This window comes from Schistocerca piceifrons, chromosome X (assembly GCF_021461385.2).
Source record: "Schistocerca piceifrons isolate TAMUIC-IGC-003096 chromosome X, iqSchPice1.1, whole genome shotgun sequence".
Classification (NCBI taxonomy): domain Eukaryota; kingdom Metazoa; phylum Arthropoda; class Insecta; order Orthoptera; family Acrididae; genus Schistocerca; species Schistocerca piceifrons.
The window spans coordinates 226,610,327-226,623,200 of record NC_060149.1 but is presented as its reverse complement, the minus strand read 5'-3'; the positions used below and the strand labels follow the sequence as shown (position 1 = coordinate 226,623,200).

Genomic DNA, 12,874 nt, shown 5'->3' with positions numbered 1-12,874 from the left:
TGTATTCAAATAACTTAGGGGAATGCAGCTGGGTGACGACATTCTATACACTGGGAGAAACTAAGGTCTCATAAGGTGTTGTTATTATGATACTGAGTAACAAAAGTGCTACAAATGAAAGTCCACTTGCATTTTATAATAGGTTGCCAAATAATGTAAAGCAGCTCTGTGGAAATTTCTTTAAGAGCAAGTTGAAACAGCTGTTAATTAAAAGACTTTTATATCCACTCAGACATTTCTGAACTCCATTATCAGTAGTATTACTTTTGAATGTTGCAGTGTATTAGTGGCATTGAATGTTTATATAATGGCATCTAATGTGCTTCTATTTTAGCTTATGTATTCCTTATATGTACGACGTGATATCATCATTGTAAGTGTGCAGTAATTACAATGTTAAAGGCTGTAAAGGTATCATAGACAAATAAAGGTTAATAATAATAATAATAATAATATCATTTCTTATGTTATAAAAATCCTACACTGGTGCTTTTCTATGTTAATAATCATGCATAATAATATTGTATTGTATGGAACTGAGGACCTAGAAATGATGGAGAGGCTTCGTCCCTGCCATAGCCCACAGTGGTACACAATCCCACAACAGGTTACAGCAGTCCACTCACCCCACCGCCGCCCCACACCGAACCAAGGGTTATTGTGCGGTTCAGCCCCCAGTGGACACCTCCCCTCCCCCAGGAACATATCACACCAGACGAGTGTAACCCCAATGTTTGCATGGTAGAATAATGATGGTGTATGCGTACGTGGAGAAAGTGTTTGTGAAGCAATCGCTGACATAGTGTAACTGAGGCAGAATAAGTGGAACCAGCCCACATTTGCCAAGGCAGATGGAAAACCGTCTTAAAAACCATCCACAGACTTGCTGGCACACCGGACCTCGACACTAATCCATTGCATGGATTTGTGCCGGGGACCGGCATGCCTCCTACCTGGAAAGCAGTGCGTTAGACCGCACAGCTAACCGAGTGGGCATGCATAATAGTACATACCTGTAGCTATATTTGGGTATTTCAGACACATCATATTGTCATATGCTTGTTCCTTAATACTATCTATGATGAGTTTCCATTGTGTTGATTTCTTTTGATTTGAAAAGTGTACTTGTAATACTGCATCTATGTTTATGTAACTTATTGTCTGTTCAGGATAAGCAATGCCCCAGTTGCAGATATTTTAATTATTTGGGCAAAATGTGAAGACGGCAAGTTACGAGGATTCATTGTGGAAAGGAATGGAGCTAAAGGATTGGCAACACCCAAAATAGAAGGCAAATTCTCACTTCGGGCATCTGCTACAGGAATGATTTTCTTAGATGAAGTTGAAGTTCCAGAGGAAAACGTTCTTCCTGGTGTGACCAGTTTCAAAGTAAGCTTGAATTTTGTTTTTGTCATGTGTCACCATAACTCACTACCATGATCCCTAATCTTATACCAGAACATACTGAATATGGGCAGAGTAATTCAGTCAAGAATTGCAATGTGTGAGACTGACAACTACGTTGCGACACCAACCAAGAGCAGTATTTAATTCTTTGTTAAATGAGAATTGTGTGTTAGTAGGAACAAGTGATGGCAAAGTGTCATGTTTTGTGTATGCATTAACTCAGAACAGCAAGAAAAATTTCTTTATTCTAGTAGAAGCATCTTTAGGCAACAGATGCAAAAGTTACTTTATTTTCTACAATTTTCTTCTTTATTATGCCTGTAATGTCTAGAACTTCCTTTAGATTCCATAGATGAGTGTATTTTAATTCCCTTAGCTGAAGTTTTACCCAGCAAAGCAATCCAATTATCTGGCCAGGGTGCTGGTGCCCCTGTGTTCATGCCCTATAAGCAAGGAGGGGAGGTAGTAATGGTGTACCTTCCAGTACTGTTACAAGAGGAGTGGTGTCACACGCTAAATGTCTATACTCACATCTAAATGAAGTACCCATTTAGAATAAGACCGGAATTGGGACACATAGTATATCTCACCTTGGCTGCTCACAGTGGGCAGCAGTAAGAAGGGCAATATCTGGAAAACTATCTTCCCCTGTGACATCGCTATTTTCTACGTGTGTATCTGTTGATTCTTTGCTGCTGTTTCACTGAAGGATGACAATGCTGACTTTTTGTTTGAATCTGTGCTGAGTGATTTTATTTATATTTTCAGTTCCTTGGCCATCAAAGTGTGTCTCCTCCACTCATCATCACACACTTTTTTGGCATGATACGTATAATTTCAAGTCTTCTAAGGACACAGCAGTAAAAGATAATGTCACAGCCCCATAAGCAAAGTGACATTGTGGTCTAGTGGTTAGCATTTGTGGCTAGTAATGCCAAGGTCCTGTGTTTGATTCCCAGTGACCATCTCATATTTTTCGTAGGTGGAAAGGTTTGGAAGGAAACCCACTTAGCCTTGTAATGCCAACTATAACCAGAAAAATTGATGCATAAATCACCAAAGTAGTGTTACATCAAAAGGTATGCACCAAGCTAGATGACAAACAACATTTATTTATTAGCAGCAGAAGCATGAGCTGTTAAGTTTTTCAGGTTAGAGAGTAAGATGTGTGATGTATCATGATTATCTTTGCAAGATTTCATAATAGTTCTGTAGGATTTAGGTCTAGATGGCATGACAGCAGTAAGAAGGGACATTTTTTGCAAGAGTTTACCAATTGAATAAAGAGAAAGTGTTTGTTGCTCCATAATTAATGTGAAAGTTTGGTTTTCTTTGTCTCTACAGATTTGTAGTTTTTTTGCCATTTCTACATGATAGTCTGAAGTTTTCCTGTTGTAGTCACAGAGGAAATGTGAACAAAAAATAAAACTCTGCAGTCACAACAATGAAACGCTCTCTGGCACTGTTGTCCGATGACACTGTTCACACATTGCCACTTTGCAATATTTTTCACAGTGTAGTATGTATGGATCCATGGCTCATCTAAGTAAACCATTGGTCACTTTATGCTAATGCTTCATTTTATAAATTTTTTTTAAAAGTCTGATATCATAGGCTTTTTTGCCAGTATGTTCATGACTCATTCATTCTAGCAACTTCTAAAATCAAATCCCATAGATGGAACAGTTTTTCTTAGAGCTTCTTTTCTAGTAGGGAAGGCTAATTCAGTGAAACAACAGCTGTGAAATTTCTGCAAAGATTGTATTTCCTTCCATGGCCATAATATTGCAGCAATTTATTTAGATCACCAATGAAATATTTATTGTATGCATTTCTCTAATTCTGTTTTGGGGCACATACTTGATGTCCTACTCCACTTGGCATCATATCCCTCCTTCTGTAATTTGCACACCATTCCCTAACTGAATGCATCTTTTATCACCTTCTGTGTCAGCACTATCACACTTTCCTCGTTTTCATTGCCTGTAATATTAACGATGTTAATAGCAAGTAGTCATGGCTTTCCACAAAGGTATTTTCTGCAGTCCCTTTTTGTGCTCACACTCTCAGATGGACTGGAACGTTACTGTAACAAGTCACATTGCCAAGTAGTTCCCATTACAGCCAGGTAACTGATTCACCTTGCCGAGTAATACAGAGTGCTTATTGTAATTGTTGAATTCATCAGTCTGAAGACTGACTTGTTTTCCTGTATAAACTTTTTACTACCTGCATAACTACTGCACCCTACATCAATTTAAACCTACCTACTGTATTTAACATTGATTTCCTCCTGCAATTTTTACCCCTGACACGTTCCTCTAGGCCAAATTAAACTATTCTTTGATGCCTCAGGATGTGTCTAATCAATCTCTTTCTTCTGTTAGGCAAGTTTTGATGTTAAGCTCTTTGATGTCTAATTCCATTCAGTACCTCCTTGTTACTTATCCAATCTATACATTTAATCTTCAGGATTTTTCTGTAGCACCAAATAAGCTTATATTCTCTTTACCATTTATTTTCTTCATTTCACTTCTACATGACACCACACTCCAAATGAATACATTCATAAAAGGCTCCCTAACACTTAAATTTGTATTTGTTGTTAACATCATCTTGCTTTTCAGGAAAGTTTTTCTTGCTATTGCCAGTCTCTGTGTGTGTTCGATATTCACTCTATATGTTCTAAATATTCTTGTCAGTTTTATATTTTCTTTTGAAATATGATGTAACAACTGAACTCTAAAACATACACTATAATCTAATCATCAGATGAACATGTTAACTGTTGCAGAGGATTGGTTTTCATGATGTCGCTAATATCCAAAAGCCACTCATTGTGAGAATGCAATTGCAGCAGTGCTAGACAGGGAGCAGTGCTGTAGGTTTTGTGCCATTTTATTTTGAGACTACAGCTTGCTGTAGTTTGACAGAAAGCATGGCAAATAGATGGATCAGGCTGAATGCCTTCTGTTTTTGTCCAAAGTTTTTTGTACATTTGGGTACAAAAATCTTCAGTAATTATCAAATTTATGTGTGCTTCAGAGGAATTAGAAATTCAGAGAAGAAGAAAGTTGCTTAAAATCTACTGCTGTCTTTTGAATGCATGGAAATAAAATATTCAAATTCATAATAGTGATTATGTATAAAACTATTTTTGTGTTTTAGCAGAATATAAGCAGAGTTTAGTTTCTGAGAGGATGAAACGTGCAAGGGTATACTCTGCAATGGTTTTAAGATAACGACTGAATTTGATGTACCATAAACTGGGTTAAATTATGCAACCTGGGTTACTTTACACACTTCCCATTAAGTTCTGTGGGGTGCCGCCCATGGCCTGTTTTGGAAATTCTGAGTAAAATGGCTGCTTAGATAAGACATAGTGAACTTTACTGGATTGAAAAATCATGACAGTGTTGTTCATACATCATGATGCAGGATGATAAATGCAGTTAATTGGATGTGAGTATCTTTACGTATTTTTACATTGCTTAGAAACTGTCATTGCCATGTCATAGTTATGTGGAACAGTAGGTGAAACACTTTTTTAGTGGAGACATTTTACTAGCAAGCTGAAAACAAGCAAAGGTGTGTGACTTTTGCTTGGGTGGGGGTAACTTTACGACGACTGCAAACAAAAGCAGAAAATAAGGATACTGAGGAAATTATTGGACTAGTGCTATCTTATGATGAGATTCAAGTTAAGTTCGTGAAGATGACAGGTGACTCAACATAGACATTTGTATGGCCTGATGTTGGAGATATCTCCAAAATCAATAACTAGGGGCTACTTGATGAACCTGTGGTATTACAAAGATGATCTTTGTAGTTCAAAGAACACCTGCAATCTTTTATGTATGTATCCAGTCATTATTGAAGTGAAATCAAGGTTAGTAGTGCCTCATCCTGCTATAGAAATACTATAAAAGTGAAGGTGAGAAACTCGTGCTCCAGACACAGCAGAAACATTATTTTCAATTTACATAATAAAAACTTAAAATTTAAATGACTTGCCATATTGCATTTATCCTTGTAATAGGTTCCAACAAGTCAATAAAGCTATGAAAAGTGTCATGCCACTTCAGATTTCTGTTTTCTTTTCATTTAAAATTTCCAGACATGTGTAAAGTTATCCATTATAAGGCAATACTGCCAAATATCTTGCAAAGTACACTGAAGAGCCAAAAAACTGGTACACCTGCCTAATATTGTGTAGGGCCTCCGCAAGCATGCAGAAGTGCCACAACATGATGTGGCATGAACTCGACTAATGTCAGAAGTAGTGCTGGAGGGAACTGACACCATGAATGCTTCAGGGCTGTCCATAAATCCATAAGAGTATGAGAGGGTGGAATCTCTTCTGCACAGCACGTTGCAAGGCATCCCAGATATGCTCAATAATGTTCATGTCTGGGGAGTTTGATGGCCAGTGGAAGTGTTTAAAGTCAAAAGAATGTTCCTGGAGCCACTCTATAGCAATTCTGGATGTATGGGGTGTCGAATTGACCTGCTGGAATTGCCCAAATCTGTTGGAATACACAGTGGACATGAATAATGGATACAGGTGATCAGACAGGATGCTTATGTATGTGTCACCTATCACAGTCATCTCTAGACATATCAAGGGCCCCATAGTACTCCCAACTGCACACGCGCCACACTATTACAGAACCTCCACCAGCTTGAACAGTCCTCAGCTGACATGAAGGGTCCATGAATTAATGAGGTTGTCTCCATACCCTTACACATCCATCTGCTTGTTTCCAGTCATCAACAGTCCAATGTCGGTGTTGATGATCACAGGTGAGGTGTAAAGCTTCATGTCGTGCAGTCATTAAGGGTACACGAGTGGGCCTTCGGCTCCAAAAGACTATGTTGATGATGTTTCATTGAATGGTTCACACACTAACACTTATTGATGGCCCAGCATTGAAATCTGCAGCAATTTGTGGAAGGGTTGCACTTCTGTCACGCTGCACTATTCTCTCCAGTTGTCGTTGGTCCCGTTCTTGCAGGTCTTTTTCCAGCTGCTGCGATGTCAGAGATTTGAAGTTTTACTGGATTCCTGATATTCACCGTACACTCGTGAAATGGTCATATGGGAAAATCCCCACTTCATCGCTACCTCGGAGATGCTATGTCCCATCCCTTGTGCACCGACTATAACACCACGTGCAAACTCACTTAAATATTGATAACCTGCTATTGTAGCAGCAGTAACCGATCTAACAACTGCACCAGACACTTGTTGTCTTATATAGGCATTGCCGACTGCAGCGCCATATTCTGCCTGTTTACATATCTCTGCATTTGAATATGCATGTACTCTTTGAATGGAGTAACTTTACACACAATGTTGTTAAAACATGTCATAAACATGATTTCCATTCATTTTGAGGCTACAATTGCCCTTAAGAACCTGAATGATGTACAGGAACCCATTTATATCAATTGTGTAACCAACCACCTCCCCTTTTGAACCATAGTCCTTGCCGTTGGTGGGGAGGCTTGCGTGCCTCAGCGATACAGATAGCCGTACCGTAGGTGCAACCACAACGGAGGGGTATCTGTTGAGAGGCCAGACAAATGTATGGTTCCTGAAGAAAGGCAGCAGCCTGATCTGGCCTTGTAACACTAACCAAAACAGCCTCGCTGTGCTGGTACTGCGAACGGTTCAACACTGACTACTGTAATTAATGTAGCTAACAGTTGCACAGTTGTGTTTCACAGTTCTTTACTGTCACTGTCCACAACCCCCAACATTACATAAACCTAACCACACAGTTCTTGCAGAAGAATAAGGTATGTGTGACACTATTTCTCAAATAACTTGAACAGACATTGTCATTGCCTTAACACATGGCCTATTTGTGTTACACTAATTCCACTGTTAAATTTGATGCATTGTTGTTACTTGAAGCAGTACATAATTTCCCTCTGAAAATTGGCCGTGGACGGACTGTCTCAAGACCAAAAATAGGGCCTTTATAAATCCTCACAGTAAATAGGCACTGAGACTACACTTTTTTGATGTTTTAAGTTACAGAAATTACAATTAAAACATAACTCATTCAATTATATGAATAGATCGAAAAATTCCTCCTTTTTAACAGTTCTCTCTACCACAAAGATTAGGCCAAATTATTTGTTCAAATAATGAAATTAGCAGATCTAGTTATGCAAACAATGCTTCTGACCAATCTGGTAATTATTTTGGAATTAAATAAGGGCTGGCTTTGCTAACATGTTTTCGAATAGAGCCAAGTAAATACTTAAAGGATTCTAGTAGTTCTTCTTCCAAATGTTTATAATTATTACAGATTTTATTTTTGTTTATAAGTAAACAATAGAATTTAAGTTCTGAAACAATTACTGATTTCACTCCATAACAAAAGATATTAACTAGGAATGGTCAAAATAAATTATGAAATTAATTACATACACAAAGCTACACACCAAATTAGACCTGGTGCAGGGAATAGCCTTGATAGGGACAGGGAATGTGATGCAGGTGGTGACCTGATAAAGATAGCTACTCAAACTGATGGCATCAATCTGCATTTCATGCAACTGTTTCAGCATCATGATCAGCCTCATCTTAATGCAGCTGTTAAGCACGTTAACACTGGGCTGGAGAGGGCACTGATGGCAGAGGGCATGGGTCACATTGCAGTGGTGCCAGTTGAGTTTATCAGTAGATCGGGTTTCACTAGGCATGGCCTGCACTTCAACAGGTTTGGGAAGGGGATACTGGCAAAGCTTATAGGTGACGTGTAGTGGGTGGTGGTAGGACACTCTTGGAAAAATTCCTGTAGTAGTTGGTGTTAGAGCTGCACCGTTTTTGAATGAAGTCAGCTGATGGATATACCTGCTTAAAGGAAGTCCCTCTAAGGGCTCACCTTCAGAGGATGTCATGTTTCCAAGTAGAGAAGGAGTTAGCATATTTCATCAGAATATTAAAGCTATTAAAGTTAGTGAACTGCTTATAGATGTTGACTATGAAATTATTCGTATATCGGAGCACCACTTAAATAACTTGACGATTCAGAGGCTTCCTTTACCAGGATACAGGTTAGCTGGCTGTTTTTCAAGGATTTCATTGTGGGGTGGGAGAATGGCCATGTATGTAAAAAACAGTATTCCTTTTGAGTCCATAGAGGTATGTATCGTGGCACTGCACTGAACAGATATTTGAATGTTGTGCAGTTGCAGTTGAATTTAGTGAAACTAAACTTTTAATTGTTTTTGTTTATAGGTCCCCTAATTTTGACTTCAGAGCATTTCTGCCCAAGCTAGAGGGGGTTCTTGTTCACTTTATAGGAAGTACGAGAAATTAGTTGTGTGTGGTGACTTCAGTATAAATTTTGTACATGATAGTGCAAGAAAAATGATGTTGGTAGATCTCCTAAATTCATATGATCTGATACAGACTGTGTTTTTCCAACTAGGGTGCAGGGGAACAGTAGCACAGCCATAAACAACATTTTTATTCATTCTTCATTACTAGATGGGCATTCTGTTAGTAAAAGGGTCAATGCCCTTTCAGACCATGATGCACCAATTTTAACACTAAAAGGATTTTGTACTCAAACAAATGTCACATATAATTACAAACTATGCAGGAAAGTTAATCCAAAAGCCAGCCGGAGTGGCCGAGCGGTTCTAGGCACTACAGTCTGGAACCGTGCGACCGCTACGGCCACAGGTTCGAATCCTGCCTCGGGGATGGATGTGTGTGTTGTCCTTAGGTTAGTTAGGATTGAGTAGTTCTACGTTCTAGGGGACTGATGGCCTCTGAAGTTAAGTCCCATAGTGCTCAGAGCCATTTGAACCATTTAATCCAAAAGCAATTGAGAATTTTTTAAACCTTGTCGAGGAACAAGAGTGGCAGGATGTTTATAGTGCTGGTAACATAGATGACAAATATAATGCTTTCCTTAACACATTTCTGATGCTCTTTGAGAGCTGCTTTCCATTAGAATGTCCTAAATAGGGTTGTTGTGGTCTTCAGTCCTGAGACTGGTTTGATGCAGCTCTCCATGCTACTCTATCCTGTGCAAGCTTCTTCACCTTCCAGTACCTACTGCAGCCTACATCCTTCTGAATCTGCTTAGTGTATTCATCTCTTGGTCTCCCTCTACGATTTTTACCCTCCACGCTGCCCTCCAATACTAAATTGGTTATCCCTCGATGTCTCAGAACATGTCCTACCAACCGATCCCTTCTTCTAGTCAAGTTGTGCCACAAGTACCTCTTCTCCCCAATTCTATTCAATACCTCCTCATTAGTTATGTGATCTACCCATCTAATCTTCAGCATTCTTCTGTAGCACCACATTTCGAAAGTTTCTATTCTCTTCTTGTCTAAACTATTTATCGTCCACGTTTCACTTCCATACATGGCTACACTCCATACAAATGCTTTCAGAAATGACATCCTGACATTTATATCTATACTCGATGTTAACAAATCTTTCTTCTTCAGAAACGATTTCCTTGCCATCGCCATTCTACATTTTATATCCTCTCTACTTCGACCATCATCAGTTATTTTGCTCCCCAAATAGCAAAACTCCTTTACTACTTTAGGTGTCTCATTTCCTTATCTAATTCCCTCAACATCACCCAACTTAATTCCACTACATTCCATTATCCTCGTTTTGCTTTTGTTGATCTTCATCTTATACCCTCCTTTCAAGACACTGTCCATTCCGTTCAACTGCTCTTACAAGTCCTTTGCTGTCTCTGACAGAATTACAATGTCATCGGCAAACCTCAAAGTTTTTATTTCTTCTCCATGGATTTTAATACCTACTCCGAACATTTCTTTTGTTTCCTTTATTGCTTGCTCAATATACAGATTGAATGACATCGGGGATAAGCTACAACCCTGTCTCACTCCCTTCCCAACCACTGCTTCCCTTTCATACCCCTCGACTCTTATAACTGCCATCTGCTTTCCATACAAATTGTAAATAGCCTTTCACTCCCTGTATTTTACCCCTGACACCTTCAGAATTTGAAAGAGAGTATTCCAATCAACATTGTCAAAAGCTTTCTCTGAGTCTACAAATGCTAGAAACATAGGTTTGCCTTTCCTTAATCTTTCTTCTAAGATAAGTCGTAGGGTCAGTATATCCTCACGTGTTCCAACATTTCTACGGAATCCAAACTTATCTTCACCGAGGTCGGCTTCTATCAGTTTTTCCATTCGTCTGTAAAGAATTCGCGTTAGTATTTTGCAGCTGTGACTTATTAAACTGATAGTTCAGTAATTTTCACATCTGTCAACACCTGCTTTCTTTGGGATTGGAATTATTATATTCTTCTTTAAGTCTGAGGGTATTTCGCCTGTCTCATACAACTTGCTCACCAGATGGTAGAATTTTGTCAGGGCTGGCTCTCCCAAGGCTGTCAGTAGTTCTAATGGAATGTTGTCGACTCCCGGGGCCTTGTTTCGACTCAGGTCTTTCAGTGCTCTGTCAAACACTTCACGCAGTATCATATCTCCCATTTCATCTTCATCTACCTCCTCTTCCACTTCCATAAAACTGTCCTCAAGAACATCGCCCCTGTATAGACCCTCTAAATATTCCTTCCACCTTTCTGCTTTCCCTTCTTTGCTTAGAACTGGGTTTCCATCTGAGCTCTTGATATTCATGCAAGTGGTTCTCTTTTCTCCAGAGGTCTCTTTAATTTTCTTGTAGGCAGTATCTATCTTATCTCTCATGAGATAAGCCTCTACATCCTTACATTTGTCCTCTAGCCATCCGTGCTTAGCCATTTTGCACTTCCTGTCGATCTCATTTTTGAGACGTTTGTATACCTTTTTGCCTGCTTCACTCACTGCATTTTTGTATTTTCTGCTTTTATCAATTAAATTCAGTGTCTCCTCTGTTACCCAAGGATTTCTGCTAGCCCTCATCTTTTTACCTACTTGATCCTCTGCTACCTTCACTATTTCATTCCTCAAAGCCACCCATTCTTCTTCTACTGTATTTCTTTCCCCCATTCCTGTCAGTTGTTCCCTTATGCTCTCCCTGAAACTCTGTACAACCTCTGGTTCTTTCAGTTTTAATCTACAGTTCATAACCAATAGATTGTGGTCAGAGTCCACATCTGCCCCTGGAAATGTCTTAAAATTTAAAACCTGGTTCCTAAATCTCTGTCTTACCATTATATAATCTATCTGAAACCTATCAGTATCTCCAGGCTGCTTACATGTATACAACCTTCTTTTATGGATCTTGAACCAAGTGTTAGCTATGGTTAAGTTGTGCTCTGTGCAAAATTCTACCAGGCGGCTTCCACGTTCATTTCTTACCCCCAATCCATATTCACCTACTACGTTTCCTTCTCTTCCTTTTCCTACTATCGAATTCGTCACCCATGACTATTAAATTTTCATCTCCCTTTACTATCTGAATAATTTCTTTTATCTCATCATACAGTTCTTCAATTTCTCCGTCATCTGCAGAGCTAGTTGGCATATAGACTTGTAGTACTGTCGTAGGCACGGGCTTTGTGTCTATCTTGGCCACAATAATGCGTTCACTATGTTGTCTGTAGCAGCTTATCCGAACTTCTATTTTTTTACTCACTGTTAAACCTACTCCTGCATTTCTCCTATTTGATTTTGTATTTATAACCCTGTATTCACCTGACAGAAAGTCTTGTTCCTCCTGCCACCGAACTTCACTAATTGCCACTATATCTAACTTTAACCTATCAATTTCCCTTTTTAAATTTTCTAACCTACCTGCCCGATTAAGGGATCTGCCATTCCACACTCCGATCCATAGAATGCCAGTATTCATTCTCCTGATAATGACGTCCTCTTCAGTAGTCCCTGCCCGGAGATCCGAATGGGGGACTATTTTACCTTCGGAATATTTTACCCAAGAGGACGCCTTCATCATTTAATCACACAGTAAAGCTGCATACCCTTGGGAAAAATTATGGCTGTAATTTCTCCTTGCTTTCAGCCGTTCACAGTACCAGAACAGCAAGGCCATTTTGGTTAGTGTTACAAGGCCAGATCAGTCAATCATCCAGACTGTTGCCCCTGCAACTACTGACAAGGCTGCTGCCCCTCTTCAGGAACCACAGATTTGTCTGGCCTCTCGACAGATACCCCTCCGTTGTCTGTATCGCTGAGGCACGCAAGCCTCCCCACTTGGGAGGTCCATGGTTCATGGGGGGGGGGGGGGGGTTCTAAATAGGGTACTAGCAGTAAACGCCAGCCTGGGTGGCTAACTAGTGGGGTAAGGATATATATTATGTAGAACAAAGCGGGAATTATATCAAAACATTAGAAGTGGTCACAATCAAGCTACAGTAGTGCATTGCAAACAGTACTTCAAGGTGCTTAAAAATGTTATTAGGAAGACAAAGAGTACATGGCATGCAAATACAATAGCTCATTCACAGGATAAAATTAAAACCATATGGTCAGTTGTGAAGTAAGT

The 12,874-nt window shown here is 39.4% G+C and overlaps 1 protein-coding gene across 1 annotated transcript in view; it reads left to right on the top strand.

Annotated features, from left to right (window-relative positions):
* Window positions 1–1,234: 1,234 nt before the first annotated feature.
* The window catches only part of LOC124722269 (glutaryl-CoA dehydrogenase, mitochondrial-like), a 199,570-nt gene continuing 187,930 nt past the window's right edge, over window positions 1,235–12,874 (top strand). Inside the window, exon 1 of the mRNA XM_047247456.1 lies at window positions 1,235–1,389. Within this exon, the coding sequence (XP_047103412.1) occupies window positions 1,324–1,389 (66 nt within the window). The 5' untranslated portion in view covers window positions 1,235–1,323. The remainder of the gene's footprint in view (window positions 1,390–12,874) is intronic.